A 27,610-nucleotide genomic window follows, 5' to 3' on the forward strand; every position below is an offset into this window, starting at 1 on the left:
ACGCATGAAGTGGCCAGGTGTAAACGGCCCCTTAGACAGTGAGTCACTGCCACCTACTGGCGGTTTGAGCTTAAAGAGCCCCTATCATGGATTTTTGAAAATGACTGTTCATTTAGTGTGGAATGTTGCTCTTAGGGAATGAAATCATCCTACAAAGATTTATATCTGAAAGTGCACCGTATATAAAGTTATTGTCTTTCAAAAGTGAGAGTCGACTTTGAGTCTATGAAATGAATTGTTTTTGAAACGAGTCATTAGCTGTTTCGTAGTGACGTACATACGAAACATAAGCATATTGGCCGCGCCCAGCTACTGCGCGTGCAGACGGAAGTGTAAACTTGAAGTCTAGAACACATTCAAATACTTCAGCTGAATAGCATCATGTCGAGAAGACGCTGTGTTCTACAATGCAAAGATAGTTCAGCCACTTGAGCATGTGAAGAATCAGTGGTTAGAGTTCATATTTGCAACCATACCACAACAGTATAGCCCGATTGTGTTCTCATCATTTTAATGACGAATCATTCAAAAACATAAATGAATTCAAATGTGGATTCGCAAGCCGGTTGTTCTTGAAGGAGGGCTCAGTACCCCTACAGTGTATATGGATCAGCTTCCTCCTCCAAATCACAACCTGTAAGTATTATTAATAATTGTTGCTTTTAGGGGTTTTGTAGCATCGAGGCGCGAGGAAGGAAGGCGCAATAAGTGTGTGCGTGTAAGTTGCGCTCAGCGCTGCTTCTAGGTCTCCAATATCTTTTTTTTAAATATGTGAAATGTTTGTCGCTGTCATTGGAGTTGTCATAAAGAATAGAGCATCTTGTTGTACAGCAGTGCTTTATCAATATGTTTATGCATTATGCTAACAAACAATAACTGACTGGGTCATCTGACCAATCACCGCCGATTAGCATTAGAGTGGTTTGGAAAAATGAGTCGTTGTACGAATCATTTGGGAGTCGGTGAGCAAATCAGGTAAAAATAAATGCATATTATAAGACAACAAAATCGTTTTTTGTCATTGCATTCGTGTAAACTGTTGTTGGGGACTCCCAGAACAATATTAGGAACATTTTAAATGCCATAATAGGTGCTCTTTAATATTCAAAAGTATCACTTTGTTTTTACCATCATTGCATATTTCTCTATTTAACATTTTTTTTTATTATTATTCATGAAGGTAAAACAAAAATGCACTGGAAAAATACATGTATTTCCCTTAATTAAGGGGTACGCCACTTTAAAGAGGTTGGGTACCACTGGGTTAGATCAAGTCGAGACACATTTATTTATATTGTGCTTTTTACAATATAGATTGTTTTAAAGCAGCTTTACAGTGATAACAGGAAATTAATTCAAAAAAGTTTAAGTACAAAAAGATCCTTGAAATAAGTTGCAGGTTACCACTTTTTCAGTGGATTCAGTGGATTTTGACTTTTGCCACCAGGAAATTATCTAGAGGCACTGTTGACAAACCTGTGTGCAGTGATGATGCTCGCAGTGGAAACTTTTTGCTGGAATTGAATTATCATCTAAACAGATTATATGCCATTATATGGCCTGTGGTAAATGTCAAGTCAAGTCACCTTTATTTATATAGCGCTTTTTACAATACAGATTGTATCAAAGCAGGTAAAGCAGGTTCTGGAGTAGATCTGGAGGCCCTTTTATTTAGTTTGATCCATGAGTTTTTTATAAATTAATAAAATAAATATTTATTTTTTTATTAATGTTTTTACCCATCTATATGATGTGTGCAGGGATGATTTGGTGCAGGTGGGTAAGGGTTCGAGTAACGGCACGTTGACGGTGCGGACAGTCAATGTGGGACTAACTCTGCTGGGGGTGTGGGACTCGGAGCAAGCAGGACTCGCTGACTTCATCGCTCTACCTGTCCAGCATGCCATCCATCCAGCCGAAGCCCAGCGGCTGATCGTGGGAGATGTGGTGTGCTTTTCTGCACAGATTATTAATCAGGAGGGTAAGACAGGACACAGACACCTGAAAAACACTACACACTACTTTGTTTTAGCCCAAACTGAGCGTTTCTGCAGGCATGGCTTTCTGTGATTGTTGTGCTTCTCATGGTCAGGTGCGTCGGGTGTGTGGAGCTCCTCGTCCAGTGCTGTGCTGGAGGTCGATCCCAGGACTGGAGCTGCAGTGGCTCGAGACAAGGGCACAGTCACCGTCTACTACGACATACCAGGGCAGCTCCGCACCTACAGAGAGGTGAGACATCACAATCAGGTCCTTCGTTTGGAGATATTTCGAAGAAGATATTTAGTAAAAATCATGAGAAGACAGTGGTCTAAATGGGATTCCTGTAGGGCTGCAACAACTAATCGATAAAATCGATTATAATTCATTAGTTGTCAACGAATGTCATTATCGATTAGTTGGTCTGATTACGTCACGGGGATTGTTTACATGCTACATGCGCTTCTTACATGCGCTTCATGAGGCACACACGCAGTTTCTCTCCCTCGCCGCTCTACCCTGTCTCGCGCGCGCAACACGGACGGTTTGGAGCACATTATCTTCTGTCTCGCATGCGCGCTCTTGATTCCGTGAGTTTGAACTAATTTGCGGGCATCAGGAAACCGCTATCCATATGCAGCATACACGAAAATCATTCACCTATCGGCAAATTCACCGTTTTGAAACCAAAATAGGTGACCTACGTTAATCGTGTATACTTTATGAAGCCATAATATAGTATAATGTGAGATAGAAATGTATATTTAAGTCATTAAATTCAAGTTAACCTAAGCTTTTCCCTCCACTGCGGCTGTCAGTCATTCTCTATTCGGTGTTCAAACAGCTCGTCGCGTTACAACAGTTAACATGATGAAACTCTTTCCAAGATGATTCAATGTTATTATTATAATTGATCCGTAGATAAAGGTCTATGATGGTTTCTATCTTGCTAGACTTTTATTGCTGTAACTTAATCACTTTCTACTGAGTGTCTGTTGGATCACATCACTAGAGTACAGTCGACACACTATAATTGTTCTTCACGTGTACAGTAGCCTTACTGAAATTTAAAACTGTTAAAAGAAAAGGCTTAATAAACTATTGCATAGATACTGTGTGTCAATATGTCTTTCTCTTTCCTTGGTGCTTTTAACTTTAATGCGGCGGACACTGAAGATCTGCGCGCCGCCCTGTGACTCTGTGTTGCTTCAAGCGCATCATTCAGCGCTCGCGATGCGCATAAGCACTTTGTGCAGCTCTTTCATGATCATGTCATAATACTTTTGCGCAATGAAAGCTTATTAATAGCCTTTCTTGTTCTGTCCTATCTATTATATTTTGCTTCCTCACTAAACAGCTGTGCTTTACATTTAAAACAGCTGTGCATCTGATTTTTACGATGTTTTTCATGAATGTATAACAACAATACAAAGAGCAATGTGTAACGTTTTACCAGAGTTAGTGCTACACTTATTGTCTCTTATTTGTTCCCCACTAAAGGCCTGTTCACACCGGGACGAATTTCGCACGCGATATTCGTCGACGTTTAACGCCTCGTGACTAAACAATGGGCGCCAATGTGAGTGTTCACACCGACGTGAAAACGAGATTGGCGGGTTTGCTCACGTGTCTGGTACTTCTGAAGTTACAGTAAAACACAACTTGGGGGCGTTCAAACACAAAACGGTCTTGCCGAGCACACATACGGCGAAGAAGAGATCCTACAAGGCAAGATACCTATGGGCAAGATGAATGTTGAGCTGCTGGTCTCGGAGCATAAAGAGCTATATGATAATATTTATATTAGTATTTCTGTAATAAGTATAAGTATAGTATAGGGTGACCAACAGTCCTGTTTTCCCGCGACATGTGTAAAACGATCACTTTGTGCTTTATAGAAATCTGAGTTGAGATGAGAACTGCGCATAGTGTGCATAGTGTCAGTTAGATTTTGACAAGTGAGGAGAGGAGATAACCGCTCTGCCGACTCTTTGTATTCTTTCTTTTATTTTATTTTTCTATTGTGACCAGATGTTTGTTTGTTTGTTTGTTTGTTTTTATTTCTCGCTCAATCCCCATGTATGAGGACGAGAGTAACGTTTGAGTGGTTTTATTAAACGCGGGGAAATACGACAACTCTCGTCTCTCGTGCATCTGTTCATTCGACAACTAGTGCTATGTTTTTATCTCTGGGCAACATCTCAACTTTGCGTTACACATGTCCTGTTTCCACGTCCTGTCCTGGCTGTTTTTAAGTGATGAAAATGTCCTGGTTTTCAAAAAAAAACTGCTGGGAAAGATCAGTTCTACAGCAAAATATAGATGGACAAACAAGGTGGACGAGGAAGAAAAACAAGATAAAGAGGATGAAAACTAAAGATATAAATAGATTTTGTTAGTTCGTTTTTGTAAGTTTGTGAGAGCTATTTTTTGCTACTTCTGGAGGCATTTCTTTTAGTCATTTATTATTTATATATTTATTTTTCTAATACAGAAGACATTATTTCTATCATTATTTCATTCGTTTTTTTAATCTGTCAGTCATAATAAAACATTGAGACATGAATATGATCACCCTAGTATAGTATTCTATTATTATTTCTGTTTTACATTAAGCGCCATCTAATGTCAGGGAATGAATTTGCATGTTCACTCGGCTCATCGTCAGCGAAAAACGCTTGGGTGTGAACACAAAAAACGCGTTGAAAAACGCGCGCTGATATTCGTCTCGGTGTGTACGGGCCTTAAGGAATGTTTTTTTTTTTTTCACTAAATGTTCAGATTTTATAAAATTATTGTGCACTTGTGATATTTCTAGGCTAAGTTTTGCTGAGTTATCCACTAATCTAGTTTACAATGGCATTTTTGTCATAGGTTATTGTCATATATATTTTTTTTATTTGTTGTTTTTCTTTATAATGAAGTTGTCTGTATTAAGTAGATTGTTTAACACACAAAAGAGTGTGGTTTTTAGGGTTTTATTTAGTTATAATAAACAAAAAAATGAAATATAATTTTTTTATCCGATTAATCCAAAAAATAATCGTCCGATTAATCGATTATCAAAATAATTGTTAGTTGCAGCCCTAGATTCCTGTTAAATTGAAGACAGTCATTTACTGAAACATGTTTTCTTTAGGTTTTTATTGAAGGTGCAACTCGGACCTCTGTCATGTCCCCCTCAGTGAAGAAAGACAGAGACTCCAAAGTCTTGATGTCAACCAGGGACACCGGGAGCAACCTCATTGGTACAGATCCCTGCTTGAGTCGCTGTAGTCCTCACACTGACTTCATGCTTATGTGCTGTGTCTGACCTACTGATGTGTGTGTCCTGACCTGCTGATGTGTCTTGACCTGCTGATGTGTGTGACGTGTGTCCTGTCCTGCTGATGTGTGCGAAGTGTGTCCTGTCCTACTGATTTGTGTGACGTGTGTCTTGACCTTCTGATATGTGTGGCATGACGTGTGTGTCCTGCCCTTCTGATGTGTGTGTCCTGCCCTGCTGATGTGTGTGACGTGTGTGTCCTGCCCTGCAGATGTGCGTGACGTGTGTGTGTCCTGTCCTTCTGATGTGTGTGACGTGTGTGTCCTGGCCTGCTGATGTGTGTGACGTGTGTGTCCTGACCTGCTGATATGTGTGAAGTGTTGTCCTGCCCTTTTGATGTGTGTGACGTGTGTGTCCTGACCTTCTGATGTGTGTGACGTGTTTGTCCTGACTTGCTGATGTGTGCGACGTGTCCTGCTGACGTTTGCGACATGTCCTGCTGATGTGTGTGACGTGTGTGTCGTGTGTGTCCTGACCTTCTGATGTGTGTGACGTGTATGTCCTGCCCTTCTGATGTGTGTGACGTGTGTGATCAATGTGATCAGAATGTGGATTCAAATCTGTTTTCACACAGAGAGACTCACCCCATGTTACGGTAGTCATATATCATAACTGAACTGTGTTTGTTGCAATTCTCATTAGCTACAGAAATCCACATAATTTAAAAAACTAAATATCATACTTAGGGCAGGCCGATACATTGATTATTGCAATATCTCGATAATGTTAAAAGTTTAGCTTGGGTTTCTAAAGACAGTAAACCAGTTTCACTCCCCTTTTTTAATCTCTCAAGTAAAGGGTTGATGTAAATTTTTGGGGGTTAGTTAAGTATAAAACACAGGAAGTTTCTCGTTGTAGTTCCATTCGAGTCGTTTTTGGAGGCATTAAACTTCCTGATTTTTAAAAGATGATATCTCTTCTTACATTGAACTTTCAGCTCAGCAACATTGTAGATACTATTCATGCACCAACAGCAACATTACACACTATTTAAAATGAAAAAAGTGAAATCGCAATCAACCACCCCTTTAAAACCTTGTTTTTTTTCTGTATCTGTACAGCACTTTGGGGCAGTAGTGACTGTTTGTAAACGTGCTATATAAATAAACTTGACCTTGACCTTGATGCTTTAGGCCTGTAGCCAAGTTGATTTGTGTTCATTTAGCTAAGCTCATTTATTTCATATTCATTCGAAAATAACTGTCACTTTAAAGGGATATTGTGAAGAAATTTTTCCCATCTAGTGGTGAAATTGTATTTTGCATTCAAATAAATTGTGCTCTCCAGTGCCTAGCTTCAAATGCGTGTTGCATCTACGGTAGCCATTCAAGTCTTGTGTTTTTTGAACAATCAAGGATGTTCCACATTACAGCTCCTCTCTGCCCAGTCTGTCTAGAACGCTTCGTTTTTGATGAAGCCCCTCCTTCCGAAATACCAAATGTGCTGTGATTGGTTAGCTAGCCCAGTGTGCTGTGATTGGTTAGCTGGCCCAGTGTGCTGTGATTGGTTAGTTAACCCAGTGTGCTGTGATTGGTTAGCTGGCCCAGTGTGCTGTGATTGGTTAGCTAGCCCAGTGTGCTGTGATTAGCTGGCCCAGTGTGCTGTGATTGGTTAGCTGGCCCAGTGTGCTGTGATTGGCAGCGCTTAGGGAAATGTCCTGCCCCTTTATATCCTCTCAAATGCTGCTCAACCAAAAGGGTAATCCATCGACCGGAAGTTGAAGCCGGCCGGGTGCCGCCATCTTGTAGCAGAACTTAACTTGCGTTAGAATTTCCATTGACTCCCATTCATTTTGGCGTCGCTTTGACAGCGAATAACTTTACATCTGAGGCATTTGAAGACTCCATTTGCCCATTATTTATTTCTAAATAAACACAACAATGTATAAAATGCTCCATTACCTTGTAGCTTATGTTATGGCCCCGTAGAAGCAGTTTTTTGTAAAAGTTGGCTAACGATTGCGTCATAACCAAGCGACTCTCTGTCACACAGTACAGAGATTACCATATGGACAGGAGGAAAAGCTTGCAGACAATCGGGGAAACGTGGAGGCAAAATGACAATAATTAATCAGAATACCTAGCAAAAGTTTCTCCTGCTCCTAGCTCATGGACAGCTCCTACTCACACTCTCCGCCTCTGCAAGTTTCGAAAGGGAATGATTCAGATTTCTCATGCCACAGCCACTAGAAGACAGACGGGTTGCTCACGTCACATCTACGTCTTCAAGCTCTGTTTGAGTCAGTTTGAGTCTGCGCGTCAGGAACGGAAGTGCTAAAAAATCGCCAAAAACGGACTTCACTTGTCTCAATGGAGTTCCAGTGAGATGGCTCTGTCTCTCTGTCCTTATCTTTTTTTGATCATTAAAAATTAATGCAAACATTAAAATGAAATCCAGAGAAATAAAAACCCGAAAACGCTGATTTTGGGGGGGAAAATAAAACAGAATATGGGAAAAAATAAAATAAATTTCAATGGGACTAGCATCACATGGATTTGATTATTAAGAATCACAAAAGCTGAATAATTGTATTCTGTGAATGACCTGAAAGTGTCTGCTAAATAAACATGCAAATCTAATAGTCAATGCTATGATGATCAAATACATAACACAACATAACACAATCTGCTTTGCTGTGTCCTCAGGAATCTGCTCCTCGTTGCAATCGGACAGCATAGCTCTGCTCCACCCAGAGTCTTCCATCATCTGTCAGCTTCGCTTCACCAGCAGCGCAGTGGACTTCTCTGCTCACGACGTCTACCACACTCGCACCGCGTTCGACCCCAGCACAGGTCTCGCCAACCTCTGGCTGCCTGACTTCAATTGTTTCAGTGAATAAAGCAATGTTTTAATCTGTACCTCCTGTTGACGTCAGGTTTCTACAGCTGTGAGCTGAGCTTCAAGCCCATGAACGAACAGCAGGTGAAGGTGCTGAGCATGTCCATGACTGACGTGGACGTCACGGCCGGTGTGCAGGGTCACTTCACCGGTCAGCAGATAAGTGCTCGACTGCCCATCAACCCAGGCATTTACGCGGACCAGACAGACATCCTCCTGAGTAACCAGCACACGTCTGCGGATCTGACCATCTACGGGACGCCAGGTGCACTGCAGCAGCTGGAGGTAAAGCTCGCACCTTCGGCCGTTCGTGTCTGAAAAGTGAAAGGATGATCATTTTGTTGATGCAGGGCTTCAGACTTTGTGTTTTGCAACCAAAATTAGAGTGTGCGACTGAATTTTACATCCCGTCACACATGTGCAACCTTTTTTTTTTTTTTTACACGTTAAACGTGGAAGTGGCTTATCAATGAATCTGGAATGTGTGGCAGGCAGTGTTGGGAGTAACGCATTACAAAAGTAATACATTACAGTAACATATTACTTTTTGCTGTAACGCAGTAGTGTAATTTTATCAATTTTCAGTAATATTTTACTCGTTACATGTTCAGTGAGGCTTGTATTACAGTGTATTGTTTGCTTTTACTTCTTAAAGGCAACAGACTATGTGAAAGTTTTAAAGCAGTCTTTTAGTGCCAGTTCAGAGCGGTCGCGTCTGTAACATTGTTTTTTCCTCATAAATGCGAACACGAAAACTAAAATAAAATGAATATTTTAAGTTCTATGGAGACTGGAGAGCCAACCCTTCCTCATCCGATTTGCGCAGTGTAATTACAAAAAATATATTTTACCACCTATTTTTTTGTCACGCATGAATGTGTGTCTTTTCCCTAATATTAAAAATAAAACAGACTGATATTTGTCTAATGTCTGGAGTCCTTTAAGGAAGTAGCCTATATACGTTTCAATACATGAATTTTCTGAGAATTTTTATTTCAAGTTTTGACTGCAAATGTCATGTCCATAATGCTGGACTTCCCCAATTTTAAATAATTTATCCTCAACTAGTTTTGTGGTGTTATAATGTTAACTTCAAATAATAGGCTACTAATAGCCTAATTTAAAGATAAGGCAGCATTGGATCTGGACGGTAAGGAGAATAACGCTGGAGTTGGAAGAGGTGTGTCGCGATTCTGTAGGTTTGTGGATGTGGCGAATCGCGATTTCAGTTTCATATTGCAAATCGTTACAGCCCAAAAGTTAAGTTCTACTTAGTTATTTTGGTGAAAGTAACTCAAAAGTAATACATGAGTAATGTAACACATTACAATTCTGGGACAGTAATATTGTAAGGTAATGAATTACTTTTAAATAACAGTAACAAGTAATACCTAATGTATTACAGTTTGGAAGTAACTTGCACAACACTGGTGGCAGGCCAATGATTGTGAGAAGAATTGGGGATGGCCACTGTAAGTGGCTAATGTGTGGAGGGGGAGGGACCTAGAAATAATCGAGCGCACGTTTAAACATCTGTGGGAAGGAGACAGAGATAACCTAACAAGCGAACTATTGACTCGTTCTTCCAATCTGTGGCCAGTTAAATTCACTTGCTGGCTTCCCAAGTCTGCGCCAGAGCAGATCTACTTCTATTGGATGTACCAATACAAATAAATAAAACATATCCGGTTAACTAGCAGAGCATTCATTTGTTATATCAGGCACACTGAATATAGCAAACTGAAATGAAAGTGCTCGTTGACTCGATCCGTGGTGCTGATCAGGGTGGGAATTATGTAATTTTAGGGGCAAGGCCATTTGGCCTCCACCTTTTCTTTTTTTTTTTAGGGGCACCAAGGACATATGACAGGGCACAAAGGCCATTGAGTACAATTCGATAGTTTTCCCATTCAGATTAATACCATAACATCCTAATTTGGAATAAGACATGAATTATGAATTTTTTAATAAAAATAAAAAATTTAAAGATAGAGAGCGCGCGGCATTACATTCTAGAAGGTAAAAAATCAGACAGATAATATAATACAAACCCAATTCCATAAAAGTTGGGACACTGTACAAATTGTGAATAAAAACAGAATGCAATGATGTGGAAGTTTCAAATTTCAATATTATATTTAGAATACAACATAGATGACATATCAAATGTTGAAAGTGAGACATTTTGAATTGCCATGCCAAATATTGGCTCCTTTTGGATTTCATGAGAGCTACAAATTCCAAAAAAGTTGGGACAGGTAGCAATAAGAGGCCAGAAAAGTTAAATGTACATATAAGGAATAGCTGGAGGACCAATTTGCAACTTATTAGGTCAATTGGCAACATGATTGGGTATAAAAAGAGCCTCTCAGAGTGGCAGTGTCTCTCAGAAGTCAAGATGGGCAGAGGATCACCAATTCCCCCAATGCTGAGGCAAAAAATAGTGGAGCAATATCAGAAAGGAGTTTCTCAGAGAAAAATTGCAAAGAGTTTGAAGTTATCATCATCAACAGTGCATAATATCATCCAAAGATTCAGAGAATCTGGAACAATCTCTGTGCATAAGGGTCAAGGCAGGAAAACCATACTGAATGCCTGTGATCTTCGGGCCCTTAGACGGCACTGCATCACACACAGGAATGCTACTGTAATGGAAATCACAACATGGGCTCAAGAATACTTCCAGAAAACATTGTCAGTGAACACAATCCACCGTGCCATTCACCGTTGCCGGCTAAAACTCTATCCACAAGTTTCCGAGGGGCGCTCCTGTAAAAAATAAAGTGGGTGAAACTTCCGGTGAGGCGGCGGAAGTAGCATTCCAATGGTATTTTGTGTGTTAGTTAGCGAAGAGGCTAGCTGTTTTTCGGAGAATTGTTTTACTATTTAAAGACGCAAATCTTTATGAGAGATGTCGTTACGGAGCTCAGGGACAATATGTGCTGTTCGCGGTTGTACGTATAACCGGACTAAACTAATTCAGTGGCTTAAACGTGATTGTTTTGAACATAAGCTGAAAACGAGTGATCCTGCCAGAGCCCGTCTCTGATCTTGCCAACGACTGTAGTTTCCATCACCTCCCAAAAGACGACGAATCTTCCTGTGTACATTTGTTTAAATTCTTAATATTTTATAAACTCTATCAGCATGTGATTGGCTGTTCGCTACTGATGTTACACCTAAACTCAGGATCAAAACCTGATACCAAATGTGCCAGTAATGTATTCAAGTAGCACATTAATTTATAATTTTGAATAAACTCCAAAGCACAATGACTAAGTGTGTATTTTTTATTTTAATTGTTTGTCAGCTCGCACAACTGTCTGTCACCTTGATGAGTATTGATTATTAATAATGTTATTATAATACTCCCAATCAACTACTGCGGAGGGTAAAGGTACTGTTATTTCACCCTTTTAATTTCGTTGAGGTTGTGTTCCCACATCGTTAGCTAGTTTGGATCGCTATAACTTGAATGACTGTCAACTGTTGAATGAACGAGTGTGAAGCATGTCAAGTCGTGCTTTGTTTACTTCCAACCGGAAGTCGCGCCCACTTTTGACGCAAGGCCTCATGGGGCGTAGGAAACTTGTGGATAGGTCAAAAAAGAAGCCATATCTAAACGGGAACCAAAAGCGCAGGCGTTTTCTCTGGGCCAAGGCTCATTTAAAGTGGACTCTAGCAAAGTGGAAAACTGTTCTGTGGTCAGACGAATCCAAATTTGAAGTTCTTTTTGGAAAACTGGGACGCCATGTCATCCGGACTAAAGAGGACAAGGACAACCCAAGTTGTTATCAGCGCTCAGTTCAGAAGCCTGCATCTCTAATGGTATGGGGTTGCATGAGTGCGTGTGGCATGGGCAGCTTACACATCTGGAAAGGCACCATCAATGCTGAAAGGTATATCCAAGTTCTAGAACAACATATGCTCCCATCCAGACATCGTCTCTTTCAGGGAAGACCATGTATTTTCCAACAAGACAATGCCAAACCACATACTGCATCAATTACAACATCATGGCTGCGTAGAAGAAGGATCCGGGTACTGAAATGGCCAGTCTGCAGTCCAGATCTTTCACCCATAGAAAACATTTGGCGCATCATAAAGAGGAAGATGCAACAAAGAAGACCTAAGACAGTTGAGCGGCTAGAAGCCTTTATTAGACAAGAATAGGACAACATTCCTATTCCTAAACTTGAGCAACTTGTCTCCTCAGTCCCCAGACGTTTGCAGACTGTTATTAAAAGAAGAGGGGATGCCACACAGTGGAAAAAATGGCCTTGTCCCAACTTTTTTGAGATGTGTTGATGCCATGAAATTTAAAATCAACTTATTTTTCCCTTAAAATTATGCATTTTCTCAGTTTAAACATTTGATATGTCATCTATGTTGTATTCTAAATATAATATTGAAATTTGAAACTTCCACATCATTGCATTCTGTTTTTATTCACAATTTGTACAGTGTCCCAACTTGTATGGAATTGGGTTTGTATTTTACAGAGGTGGGGACAAGTCACACATGGTCAAGTCCAAGCAAGTCTCAAGTCTTAACCATCAAGTCTCGAGTCAAGTCTCAAGTCGCAGTTCAGATAAATCAAGCAAGTCAAGTCAAGTCAAGGGTTCACCCTAAGCAAGTCAAGTCAAGTCACACTACTAAAATAAATAGAGGTAAATTTTTTCGATACATATTTATTTTTGCACAGAAAAGATGAACTTTTATACATATATTATGTATCTTACATTTGCTATATTAATCATATGCATATCTGTGCTACATTAATATCTGAAAATAAAATAAAATTGTGTTGTTTACACAAAACGTTCAGAGTCTAAGATGTATCGATTCTAAGATGTATAATCCAATCTGTCTAATTCAATTTAATTGAAACGGTCTAAAATGTATGAAATCTAAAATGTAATATCTTATATCTTATATAAATGTAAAATATAAAATGTATGAAATGTATGAGAATATAAAATGCCATTTTTTTTTAATTCAGTAGTTTTTCTTATCATAGCCAACAAATGTCTTCGGAAACTCCTTTTCCTCGATTTACTGAAACCTATATGTAAAACGCATTTGCAGCTGCACAGCCGTGTATATAGCTATGCTGCATATACAGACATCCCAACCTACAAGAATTCATTTCAGGGAGGTATATCTCAATGAATGTAATGTTAGGGAGGGGGGGGGGGGGGGGGGGGGTAATATATGTTATATTAACATATTTAAAATATCTTTAAAATAAATATAAAATACAAATAGTAATATGTTATATTAACATATTTTATATTTAATAAATATTACATATTAAAAAATATTATGTATATTATATATTAGATTTACATAAATATTAACAAATGATTGTTTTAATTATGGAATTCTCCATAATTAACTCCTAAACTTCAGTAGAGAACAATTCTTTGTAAGGAAGGAGGGGTTTCTTTATTGTACATTTATTTGCATGTAGTATGTAGCATATGGTTTGCGTTGCTTTAAATTGGTCAGTACAGCGCTGACTATTGAGTGTCGCTAGGAAACACGTCCGCGCTGCGCTGACGAATCGGCTGCGCGGCTCGGATCATTGAACCGTGCAGATGACATGTCTGCGCGGCACGAGCTCTGTAAAGCCCCGCTGTCTCGTCCCACTTTTGGTTTGTTTGGCTTCCCATATCTCTGCCGTGCACACGCCGCACGCTATGTATGTTATACGCGCAGTATCTCGCTCTAGATTCCGGGAGATTTTAACTCATTTGCGGGCATCAGGGAGACGCTATCAATATGCGTGAGACTCCCGGAACTTCTGTTTGGCGCGGTTTGAATTGAGTAGCGTAAAGGCACAGATGCCGATATATTGATGCTGACGTCATATATATTTTAATTAACTGTATTGCTGTTTGTTTATTATATGTTCAAGTCATTGTCGAGTCTTCCACTTCAAGTCAAGTCAAGTCTCAAGTAACTTGTTCTCAAGTCAAAGTCAAGTCAAGTCATTTTTGTACTTTAATCAAGCAAGTCACAAGTCCTGAAAATTGTGACTCGAGTCAGACTCGAGTCAAGTCATGTGACTCGAGTCCCCCACCTCTGGTATTTTATGTATAATGCAACGATGATAAAGTCTAACGATTATCATAACATAATACATATAATCTATTATTATGAAAATGTCTGACATGGCTCGAACACAGGTAAGACAAATATCATGCCAAAAATGTTTATTGTCTTCAAAACAACAATCTCCATGTTACAGCAATCTGTTAGCTCTGTTTGGTTTTCATGCATTGTCAAACGATCTTAATGTGTTTCAAATATGGACTATAATGTTCAGTAGAGGATTACATCAGTAGCCTACAGCGCTCATAATGATTACATCGACGCATGCTGGGGCATGGGGACGTCTGACGCAAATTAAGACATAATTGTCAATATAAATTTCTCAGAATACAATAGTGGTCAAATACTGAAACGTGAGTCTTATATCTTTTTGAAGTAAATCTTTTTGTCAAGGTAAAAACATTAAATCTTATAGTAACTTTGAACTATTAAAAAAAAAAACGCTTGTGCGCCGATGGTTTACAGGTTTAATTTTAAGGTTTAATATTGCACGGCCCTTGAATGCCCCACCATAGCGCCGACCCTGTTCCCAAATAATACATTACAACAGCGATAATCAAAAAAACGTAGTCAAAAATCAAAAACATAGTCTGGTATGCCTTAAGTCAACTTATATGGTCAAGAAAGATAGTCACAGTATCATGTAGGCCTACTGAATCAGCTCTGAATTTAATATTTTTTGTAACTTTAATAAGGATTAATCTTTAATTTATATAGTCCAACATGCAATGTTATTTTACATTTGATTATTTTATTAAATTTCTGTACCTGAAAACTAATGTTTTACCTACCTGAAAAGCATCGTTCATTTTATTAGTATCTTTGCTCTATTGTATTTATTTGTGCTTTTGCTTGTGGTTCAATTATTTGTTCTTATGTTCTTGATTTTATCTGACAGTAGTTTTTTTTCCCTGAACATATTATAATCCCGAATCATACCGAAACCGTGAACCTAAAACCGTGATATAAAAACTGAACCTTGAGCTATTTGAAACGTTGCAGCTAGTACAGTGTCACAGTCTGAAGATGATTTATTGACTGAGACTGAGAGGTTATTGTGGCGAAAAAGGCCAAACCCACCATTTTCGTGAAGACTGGCTGCGAGAATTCAACTGGTTAAAGGATTAGTTCACTTTTGAAAAAACTTTTGCTGATAATTTACTCACCCCCATGTCATCCAAGATGTCCATGTCTTTCTTTCCTCAGTCGAAAAGAAATTTAGGTTTTTGATGAAAACATTCCAGGATTTTTCTCCATATAATGGACTTCAATGGGAACCGGATGGTTCAAGTATCAAAAGACGGTTAAAAACTGTTTCAGATGCAGCTTCAAATGTCTTTAAACGATATCAGACGATGAATAAGGGTCTTATCATGCGAAACGATCGGTTATTTCAAAACTTATTCCAAAAATGTAACTTTTATAAGGACAAATGCTAGCCTTGCCATATTCTGTGAGGCGCGTTTGCAACGTCACGTATTACGTAATTACGTTCAAAAGGTCACGGGCGACGTAGCCGAAAGTACAGAGTCAGTGTTTACAAGTTGAACGCATAGGTTGAACGTGCAAACTAACTCAAACACCGTTTACAAAAAAAGGAATTAAAAGGAAAAACAACGATGTCGGACGATTTTGATTCTGTACTTCCGGCTACGTCGCCCGTGACCTTTTGAACGTAATTACGTATTACGTGACGTTACAAACGCGCCTCAGAGAATATAGCAAGGCTAGCATTTGTCCTTAGAAAAGTTACATTTTTGGAATAAGTTTTGAAATAACCGATCGTTTTGCATGATAAGACCCTTATTCATCGTCTGGTGTCGTTTAAAGACAATTGAAGCTGCATCTGAAACAGTTATTAACCGTCTTTTGATACTTGAACCATCCGGTTCCCATTGAAGTCCATTATATGGAGAAAAATCCTGGAATGTTTTCATCAAAAACCTAAATTTCTTTTCGACTGAGGAAAGAAAGACATGGACATCTTGGATGACATGGGGGTGAGTAAATTATCAGCAAAAGTTTTTTCAAAAGTGAACTTATCCTTTAAGGTAGTACTGTAAGGAGACGAATTCCATGAACTTCGAATGTTGCAGTTGCTACCCCATAACTGCGGGGAACACAAAATTTGCTGACAGTGTCTTACACAATCTTAGCCTCAAGCATAGAGTATGCGAGTTTCATTTATTACATGTTAACAAATCAAAAAGCAACGCCTCTGCCGGTTGCTTTTAGAAGACAAGAGGTTGTAGCGTTAAATCAGAGCGCAAAGGCATTGAAATTTCTGCATCTATTATCAAAGTATTTATTAGTAATACACTGGAAATTTGATTAGTAGAAATGTGAATATCTGGTTAGTATGTTGATTTACAGTGTGTGCTCCTAAATTTTCTGGTTGTGCCCCTAAAATTTTCAGTTGGGGGCCACTGTGCTCCTTGGGGAAAAAAGTTAGTCCGGAGCCCCTGTGATGTGTCTGAGATTGCTCAAACACGTGTGCTTGTGGATCTGATTGGTTCTTTCAGGTGAAGAGCAGTTCTCCTTCAGTGGTGATAGAGCAGAAGGAGGTGTCCCAGAGCTTCCCGAGCTACATCAGGTACACGGTTAGTGTGGTGAAGCCGCAGGGAGCTCTGACGGCCTCGGTGTCCGTGAGCAGTGGCTCCAGCGATCAGGTGCTGCTCATCCCTGTGTCCGTCATGCATCTGACAGCCAGCGCCACTTCTGTGCAAGGTTGGTTATAGGGGTGGTCAAAAAAATTGGTTTTTCGATTTATTTTTGTTTATTTTGTTTTTTTTTAAATGTGTCGATTCAAAACCGATTCTCAGAGGCCAAGAATCGATTTTTCCATATGCACGGCTCGCGGTGCTGCGTCTTCTCTCTCTGCACAAGGCAAGCGTCAAGCGCTGCAGGGGTCGATACACACTCGTGTCAGGGAGTCGGGACATGACGGAATATTCACTACCACCATCGGGCCAGCATTGCATCATAACTTACATTTGTCTTTTTAAGTTTTACCAGTTTAAACATTAAGACATTTTAAACTATCCAGTGCTGGCGCATTCTCCGAGATGTTTTTCACTGCGTGCACATACAGTAAAGCCTAAATCCGCCTCACAAACAGCAAGCCAGTAACAAAAGTTCTTTTTCAAAAACACGCAAAATTTGGAAAGGAAGTTCAATTTCTGTAGTATTTCTGACCTACCCAAAAAAACTTTTTTCTTTTTATGTTTCTTTGTCTTTATTCTAATGTATTTATTTGTGCTACTTTTTTAATTTAATTCAAAGATTGAAATCAAGCCTCCATCCATGTGTTGCATAAACTCTTAACAAAAAAATTACCTCATTGTAAAAACAAACAATTATGTGAGATTGTTATAAAAAAATTGTCTAAATATGTATATATTTATTTATCTATATCTATCTTAAACATAAAATAACCTAATCCTGTTTGATCAAGGTGTGCGACTGACTGTTCTGACTTGTCCAATTTTCAGCATCAGTTTTGCATCAAAATCCTGTCTATTCATTGTATGCATTTAGTTTAGTGTACCTAAAATAAGGAGTTTTATATACAAGTTTGTTAATAATTAAACTTAACTTTTTCTATTAATTAACCACTTGTAAACTTAAGTCCACTGTTCTTTTTTTTTTATAAATAAGGATTTGTATTACATCTATATTCATTATAGTCGAATCGAGAATCGAAATCGCATCGAATTGAGAGCTTGCGAATTGAATCGAATTTGAACATCTGAATCGATCCCAGCCCTAGTTGGTTACTCGTCGACAGCATAGGCGGAAATGTGTTTATGGTCAAGGCTACAGTAATAAGTAGTCTTTTATTGTAGTATCTTATGGGCTACCTAATTGAACGGCCAAAAATAGCAGTTTCAGAAGATATAATGAGCATTAGCTGTGTAAAGGGGTCGTGACATGAGAAATCTGATTATTTTTAAACATTTGCAGGATGTTGTAATAGTGCAGACATTGCATGTTTCTTAGCTTAAGCGCATCCTCCTCGTTAGCTTAAGCTCATCCTTCTCAGAAAACAGCATTTATTTAACCAAGCGCCAAAAACGGCTTGTTGGGATGTTGTGGGATTTGTGATGTCACATAAACAAATTAACTTGCTTTTGACTGTCATCTTCAGTTAGGGCAGTTATTTATAAAGTATCTTTTTCACTGGCAGTCAGTCTCATAATGGCTGTCAACTGTGTACACCTTTTCTTCTAGCACAAATGGCAGATGGAGCAGATGGGCCCAATATTCTTCAGCAGTTTATTGACTCCTATCAAGTGATGTTCTTCACTTTATTCGCTCTTTTGGCAGCCACTGCTGTTGTCATCATTGGTAAATGCCTCCTTATCCTCCAACTCTTTTTAATATCGTGGGTTTTAGGACAGTGATTGTTCTTTTTTAATGTCTTTTTCTTTGTAACAATTATCTATCTTCATTTTATAGTGTGCCATTTGCTGTTTTCTCCAAGAGATCCTGTCAATCATCCTGCATTCATCCAGAAGACTCCGCCTCCCACAGGTACATGCATCTGGGAAATACCCCTGCAAGAATGCAACCAAATAAAACCCCAATAAATGCTGCCCAATTAACACCTGACCACTTTTTGCAGTACAAAATGTGTAACACAATGCACCTTTAACTTTCTTTAGCACACAAAGAATTGTGTAATATTTAGGAATTGTGGTAACACTTTACAATAAGGTTCATTAGTTAACTACATTAGTTAACATGTACAATATGTGAACAATACTTCTTCAGCATTTATTAATCTTAGTTAATATTAATTCCAACATTTACTAATACGTTATTAAAATCAAAGGTTGTATTAGTTGACATTAGTTAATGGACTGTGAACTAACATGAACGCACAATGAACAGCTGTATTTGTATTAACTAACATTAACAAAGATTAATAAACACTTTAACGTTAGTTCATGTTAGTTAATGCATTTACTAATGTTAACTAATGAACCTTATTGTAAAGTGTTACCGGAATTGTAAATGCTTGTGTTTTTTTCAGGTGTAGCTAAGCTGACCGAGAGCCCCTTCAACAACAGCATGTCTTCAGACATGAAGGGAAGCCCAAGATTACGCTTGTATTCTCCAGACTACAACTCCAGATAAACCTTTCTCCACCCAGAAGACCGAAGAAAGTGCCTTACCATTGAATACAGGAGTATAAGCGTGCTGGATACTTGCGCAAGAATATTGCTTACATGCTTCAAACAATAGCTTTTTCATTTGAATCATATGCCAGGGCTGCATAACTATGTCTGCTATTGTTTGATTATTTAAATGTTTGATGTGTGCACTCATTTATTATTGTTGCCATTTTTAATTTCAGTAGATTTGTCATAGCTTGAGACAGCCTAAGTTTTAGTGAGTTGTGATGTTAAACGTGTCTTTTTTTCCTTTTGAAGCTCAGGACAACCTTTGGAAACTAGTGTGATTATGTAGCATGTTATTGTGTGAATAGTGCAACCACTGATTCCGTCCAAAGTGCTCTTACAAGTGTTTCATCTGCAAAAAAGTAATGGCCAGTTGTTTCATTTCGTGAACAATAATATTTTGATGTTTAATATTTTGAAGAGTTCTTTAGTGCAGCTTCTTTCGGTCATTGATGTGAATGTTCAAATGTTTTAGGGCTTAGTTCTGTTGACTTGCTTTGGCAGATTAGGTGGTTCTGGAAGGACAGAACCTACCGCAGCATTTGACATGGCCATTGATACGGATAATTCTGATAATACTGTGAGTTTGAGTCCGATTCAACATTATGACCATTTTTGACAGAATAAATCCTCAGCATGTTTAAGTGAGACAGAAATACTGTTTTAATGAATAATTTGTTTTCTGTCTTTGAGCCATAATGTGATTCATAGAAGTGCTGCACTGAATACAATGAATTGTGAGATTGCTTTTGTTCGGCATATACTTGTACATATACAGTTTAATCTGTATATGGAACCTCTTCTGAGCCTCATTGTTTGATTTGTCTATCATACCTCCCTCAAAAATAATAACAACAGCTTCTGCTTTGAAAACATTGTGTTTTTTGCAGCATGTGATCGATCTATAAACATTAAATATGCTCTCTCTTTTTTACTATCACTGATTGCATTTTTTTAGGTTCTGAAAAAATGTCTTCTTGTTCATTTGAAAAACTACTCTGTTACTATTGTAACCCCAGTTCCCTGAGAGAGGGAACGAGTATTGTGTAGCTATACACAATGGGGGAAACTCCTTTTCCTTGATTTACTGAAGCCTATTGTAAAATGCATTTGCAGCTGCACAGCCAGCACACTGAGCATCTGACACACTCATAGGCGGTGTTGCAGCAACTGCACATCCAATGGCACAGGCGACCAATGAGCTAGCCTTGTGTCAGAGCCCATCGAGGGGTCGTGACCCAGTCCAATAGACCCCCGAATTCGCCATTATAGCAGGTTTATACAACTGAAGCGACAAATTCACCAGTTACTCTTGAGCGGCCGGCTACGCAATACTCGCTCCCTCTCTCAGGGAACAGAGGTTACGATAGTAACACAGTAGTTCCCTTTCGAATGGTCACTTCGTATTGCGTAGCTATACGCAGTGGGGACACCATGCAAAACGCCGCCCCCCTGAGTGACTGGTTGCCCTTAAACTCAGACCCTGAGCTGACAGAACAAACCAAAACCCACTAATATGTACCTGTATCACATGTACTTATGGCATCATCACAACAGCCAAAAACACCTGATCAACTTTCTTGCCATAACAAATGCGTTTTATAAACTCCCCCCCAACTAATTCATTAGTTTATAAAATTATGTAGACCTACTTTTTTAATAATTACACATTTTCTACAAAATAATTAAAACAGTTGTATGTTAAGAATTTTAAACTAATATAACTTCAAAACATACAAGCAAGTAGCTAGCAAATAATAAAGAGGAGCCTAGAAACATATAAGAAACAACAAACAAAAAGTGCTTTCAGTAGCCTATTCAAAAACTGTGAGGGAATTTTCTTTATCTGCCTGTTATTTTTTTTACTATGACAACATAGACTGCGGGAGATTTATTAAGCTGCATTCACGCACGCATCTCTTTTGAAATATAAGAAGTAATGTGGTTTGTCCTGTCCGTTTAATCCCTTAAGACATAACTGGCTGTGTTTACGTTAATTTTGCATTAAGTAGCCTACATTAAACCACGGAGACGCACAGCCGCATGGGCGAGCAGTCTACACAAACAAAGCGCGCGTGAAGATGTTAAAATGAAAGCAGTCTTCCTTTAGTGAGGTTCATGTTTTAAGTCCACCGCATTGCAAACCACATAAATGTTGACTTTGTAGAGCATTCGTAAGGAAAATATACCGACGGGCAAGACAGCACACTTCACGTGTAACATCAAACAAAGTGCGCGTCTCTCACGGCGCGTGCAATGAAGCCTGTGAATGTCCTCGTAATTCGCTTCAATCTTTCCGAACTTTATGAAAGATTATTTCACGGAAGGTTCGAGTGGTGTATGTTGGCCTACAGCAGCCTATATGGAACTGGAAGCAAGCAGAATAGAGTGCCGAAGTTACGACGTCACTCTGTAGGCCGAAACGCGGAAGTGAGTTAGCGTTTGGTTACTTCCGGGTTCTGGACTGGCTGCATTAACACGTCTCTGTCCATGCGGGGGCGCTCGCGGTCAAGTGCAGAATGAATGGGAGTCAATGGGGTTTCACCCCCAAAAATCCACTTTGCTCAGGATGTAATTTTTTGTCAAGTAATTTGAAAGTTGCATTCAAAAGGGAGAGCTAAGATAATACACTCAGCAGAAAATTGCATTTTTAAGTTCACTTATCTGTTCTAAAAATCCGTTCGTGATGACGTCACACAATAGCAGAATGCTAGCGTATTCCGGCCAACAACGGCCTAACCTGTAAGAAATCAAAAGGACACAAGTACTCGTTCATTCGACTTTTGGCCTATAATCTATATTGAACTTGCGGAATCAACAATAAAATCTATGTTAATTTAACGACAAGCAGGTGAAAGAGACACATTTAGCCGTTTAGCCCCATAGACTCCCATTCATTCTGCACTCGCCCGTGATCAACTCCAGTGGAATTCTAATGGAACTGCAACCAGGATGATACACAATGGGGCTAATAGGAAGTTCCAAGGCTCTCTGTTAGACGGGCTCTGGCCTTACTGTCTACGTATATGTCTGTTCTCAAACTGGGGGCCGCGGGCCACTAGATGGCGCTAGGGGGGCCGCAAAGAAATTCTAGAACATGAAATTATTTAAAAAAATTATTTTACCTGTATGTAAGTTAGGATTGTCCTATGTGAACTATGATGTATTATGTATTTTAAAAAAAAAAAATATATATATATATATATATATATATATATAATATTATCAATTATACATATTAGGGGTGTAACGATTCACTCGTTTTCTCGATGCATCGATTATAAATCCTGAACGATGCATATGCATCGATCCTGAAACATGTATTTTGAATCGTGAATCGTTTATTTACGTGAATAATCGATTTAAAAGGCTAAGAATCGAATTAATCGCGATTTTATAGCGATTCGGTGGTTTAAAATATATAAACACAACCTTAACCCTCAGGTTCTCTTCGGTCATTTCTGACCGAAAAATGTTCTGTTTTGACATTTTAAAAATCACAGCTTCATCGGAATGTTACGAAACTTGGTGACTTTTATGGCATTGGGTATGTGAACACAAAAAACAATTGAGGTCATGATCCGAGCAGGCTAAGTGGTCGTAAAAAAAATAGTCACACTTGTGCTCTTCGGTCAAAAATGACCGACCATAGGAAATGAATGGGAAATTGACAAAAACACAAAAACTTTGAGAATTTTTGTGTGTACAATCTACAAATCGGCCACGATGCAGAAAAAAGTGCTCAGCATTGAAGGGGTGACGCTGTAAAACATCAAGAGTGCAAAACAGACATACCCACCCCTACGCACACACATACACACACACTTTTGTTTTATACACAAAAACACCAATAAATTGTGATTAAAGAAATCTGTTTTGAATATTTAAAAATCACAGCTTCTTCAGAAAATTACGAAACTTGGTGACTTTTATGGCATTGGGTATGTGAACACACAAAAAAATTGAGGTCATGATTCGAGCAATTTAAGTGGTCGTAAAAAAATGAGTCACACTTTTGCTCTTCTGTCAAAAATGACAACCCATAGGAAATGAATGGGAAATTGATACAAAAAAAAAATTCTCTGAATTTTTGTATGTACAATCTACAAATCGGCCACAATTCTAAAAAAAAAAAAAGTACACCGCAAGAAAGGGGTGACACTCTACAACATCTAGAGTGCAAAACAGACACCCACCAACACACACATACAAACACACTTTTATACACATACACACCAATACATTTTGATTACAAAAAGTATGTTTTGAATTTTTAAAAATCACAGCTTCATCGCGATGTTACGAAACTTGGTGACTTTTATGGCATTATGTATGTGAACACACAAACAATTTGAGGTCATGATCTGAGCATGCTAAGTGGTCTTAAAAAAATATTGTGGTCTTTGGTCAAAAATGACCCCATAGGAAATGAATGGGAAATTGTAAAAAAAAAAAAGAAAAAAAAAGAAAAAAAAATTGTGAATATTTGTTTTTTGTCATTTTTTTTATAAGAAATAGTTTTTGAGATTGTTTCAACTATATATACAAATCCACCAACAACAACAAAAATGTGTTCATAAACAGCTGGGGAATTCACATGCCTCTCAATAGAGAGCTGTCCATGCCATCAAGTGGTTACACCATGATTCTACGCTTTTTCTCTATACTGTAACCAGATGGTGCTAATTTTCTTCAAACTATATTGTTTTTCTGAAGGCCTAGACTCTATATTAAACTAAAATGCTGCATTAATATTTTTTTGAAGAAAATAATATATAGAAAATAATATATATTTTTCTATGGCAAAAATAAACCATAAATATTGCATAAATATTAATTAATTAATTTAAATTGTCTCAAAATACTAAATTAAAAAGAATAAATATTATAGAACAAAAATAAATTGCATTGGTTCTACTGGGATGGAGAAAGTTTCATTTTTAGGTGTCCGGTCACTTTTGACCGGGAAGATAACAAGTGTGACTCCGAAACGAAGAGCACCTGAGGGTTAAAGTGTTCCTGGTACAAGCTGCCTCACGCATTGGCCGTCATAGACATCCGCATTTGATTGGTTTCACGCGCTCACACACCCCTGATTTCTCACGCTGAAGCCCGGTCGGTCAAATGCCTGAAAGATGGGTTTATCTTTCTACCTGTTGAGCTACTCATGTCGTGATCAGCTTGTATTAGGCTACCGCAAATTAGTTAAAATCTCCCGGAATCTAGAGCGAGCGTGCATACGAGACAGAGGTGGTGCTCCAAACCGCGTATTGCGCGTGCACACACGGCTGCACGCACTCGGCAGAGAGGGAAAGCGAGCGAGAGACCACCGTGCGTGTACGGAGAGTCTTTCCATAAATGAATGAAAGCGTAGCGTTTTATTTCATAGTGCTCATGCATTGGACTAGTTGCACCACAACGGAAATGGAATTTCCGGTTTGTCTATGGTAGGCTGGAACACTTCCGGTCACTGTCCGTCAATGGCACTCGCTTACTTAACCGACCGTTCAGCGTAGTGTAAAAGAAAAACACGAGTCTTTTCGGTATTAAAACAGCAGGTGTTGTACCGAATTCCGACTCGCGGACAAATCGCACGCCCCTTCGCGTGCGCGCGCCTCTCATTAATACAGGCTGAATCGAGTTTGAATGCACTTGATTTGCCATATGCGTTTATCGATTGATTTTTTTCTCACAGCAAGCACCCACATCCTGCATGAAAGCTTTGTCTACACTAACAAAAATTGACAGACAGTGAACTAGTGTGGATAAAAAATGCAAACAAACAAAAACGCATGGGAGATGATTCAGACTATAAACTTCCACGGGTAAAGCTACCAGCTAGGCCTACCAGCTGTCATTAGCCTACTGTTAATTTCAAATAATTTAATTGAACGTAACTTTTGCGTGTTAAACACGATGTGGTTCATAGTAAAATATTGTTTTACTCTCCCCATTGCACAACATTAAAAAATAATAATAACCTTTTTCATGAAGATATTATAAACAAATTATTATGCATGCATTTTTGTAATATTGCAGCAGGTTTTCTTCAAAAAAGGGCACCTGAACACAAAACAATGTATTTCCATAAGCAATCTGGAATTTTTCTTAATTTTGTTCTGTTCTAATGTTTTCAGCGGGAAGTTTTGTTTTTTGTTTTTTTTCCCCAAAAATATAATGTGTTATCTCAGCAACATTCACAAAACATCCTCAAAATATTACAGTTAAAACATCCTTAAAACATTATTTCAACATTACATTCAAATGTTTTCTTTAAAACAGTACCTTATGGCTTTACAAGTTTAAACCAAACTTGTAGGGAATGTTAGCCAAAGTTCTGAGAACGTTCTCAGCTAGGATGCAAAATGTGAAATTGAAAGAATGAATTAAATAAATCATGTTTTTGTGGTCCTAATGTGCCAGAAAATAACTAGCCTATATTAAAAAAGTCTAAGGTTTCTTTACATCCTTAGCTTTAGTCAATGATCACATTATTATAATTATCAATTATAATTTGTTTTATTTCTATTTTTAAGATGCAATTAAGCAAAAACAAAACAAACATAAAAACTGGTATTTGCCTCATATAGGCTATAGTCTATATTAGCCTATAGCCTATATAATATACAGACATGTGTTTTATAAACTAAGCCTATCTTCATTAAAAAGGTTAAATATTATTTTTAATGACATTCATGTGTAATGGGGAGAATACACTATTTTCCTATGAACCACAGCGTGTTTTACACACACAAGTTACGTTCTGTTAAATTAACAGTAATGTTGTGTTTTGACAGGCGGTAGCTTTATTATGGCTGCTTTATTATTATGGCTTGCCTTTACCCGTGGAAGTTTATTGTTTGAATCGATCTCCCATGCGTTTTTGTTTGTTTGCATTTTTTATCCACATTAGTTCACTGTCTGTTAATTTTTGTAAGTGCAAAGCTTTCATGCAGGATCTGGGTGCTTGCTGTGAAAAAAAAAATCAATCGATAAACGCATATGGCAAATGAAGTGCATTCAACTCGCTTCAGCGTGTATTAATGAGAGGCGCGCGCACGCGAAGGGGCGTGCGATTTGTCCGCGAGTCGGAATTCGGTACAACACCTGCTGTTTTAATACCGAAAAGACTCGTGTTTTTCTTTTACACTACTCTGAACGGTCGGTTAAGTAAGCGAGTGTCATTGACGCACAGTGACCGGAAGTGTTCCAGCCTACCATAGACAAACCGGAAATTCCATTTCCGTTGTGGTGCAACTAGTCCCATGGCAGCTTTATCAATGGCTTGAGCGGGTTGCCTCAAAACTATTGCTTTCTCGACAGAGAGCTCAGCTGGAGAGCTCAAACATGGACTGCTCAAAAATCTGTAGTTACAAGCTATGTGACGAGCGCGAGCAATAAAACTATAATGAAAACGTCTCCATTAATTTGTGCATGTATAAGTCCGGTGGCCTAATAGCCAATTTACTTTTTAATTTAACAAGTTTATGTAGGCCTATAGCCAAATTTTTATTTGTATAATTAGGCCCATTGATTCGTTTAATTTTACAGTTGTTGTTTTTGTGTGTGTAGGTCTAAGCTAATTTAAATTTTAATAGTGCACGCTGCGCAAAAAATCAGTTAGGCTTGTTAAATCTGGCCTAATAATTAATTAGCCTATACTTTAATAATGTATGTATGTATATATATATTTTTTTACATTTTTGTTTATATAATTTTTAGTTATATTATTAGGCCCATTTATTCGTTTAATTTTACAGCAGTTTGTGTGTAGCCTACAATGGTTATAAGCACATTTAAATTTTTATCGTGCGCGTTGAGCAAAAGTTCAGTAATCAAAATTCTGGCCTATAGTTAATTTGCTTTAAAAACTTTTATGTATATTTTTGTTTATATACATTTTATTCGTATTATTAGGCCCATTTATTCGTTTAATTTTTTTTAACTTTTTGTGTATGCTACATTCCTGTTCTTAGGCTAGTCCTAATTTGTAATTTGAAATGAAACATTTGTTTGGAAAATGTTGTTTTTGGTCTTTAGTTCTTTGTAAGGTAAGGCTGTGGTCTAACCTAAAAGTGAAATACAAATACATGCAGATTTTTTTCATTTTTTGGAGCAAGCAGGGGGGCGATTTGAGTGGAGCGCGTATGAACATTCTTTTACGCGCGAG

The 27,610-nt window shown here is 38.3% G+C and overlaps 1 protein-coding gene across 1 annotated transcript in view; it reads left to right on the forward strand.

Annotated features, from left to right (window-relative positions):
- Positions 1-20,380, forward strand: part of nup210 (nucleoporin 210) — a 74,033-nt gene extending 53,653 nt beyond the window's left edge. Inside the window, exons 32-40 of the mRNA XM_039689778.2 lie at positions 1,761-1,981; positions 2,093-2,229; positions 5,117-5,225; positions 7,948-8,094; positions 8,178-8,425; positions 16,780-16,984; positions 18,488-18,604; positions 18,716-18,790; positions 19,293-20,380. Coding sequence (XP_039545712.2) covers positions 1,761-1,981; positions 2,093-2,229; positions 5,117-5,225; positions 7,948-8,094; positions 8,178-8,425; positions 16,780-16,984; positions 18,488-18,604; positions 18,716-18,790; positions 19,293-19,396 — 1,363 coding nt within the window. The 3' untranslated portion in view covers positions 19,397-20,380. The remainder of the gene's footprint in view (positions 1-1,760; positions 1,982-2,092; positions 2,230-5,116; positions 5,226-7,947; positions 8,095-8,177; positions 8,426-16,779; positions 16,985-18,487; positions 18,605-18,715; positions 18,791-19,292) is intronic.
- Positions 20,381-27,610: the final 7,230 nt, after the last annotated feature.

Source organism: Pimephales promelas, chromosome 20 (assembly GCF_988280905.1).
Source record: "Pimephales promelas chromosome 20, fPimPro1.hap1.1, whole genome shotgun sequence".
Classification (NCBI taxonomy): domain Eukaryota; kingdom Metazoa; phylum Chordata; class Actinopteri; order Cypriniformes; family Leuciscidae; genus Pimephales; species Pimephales promelas.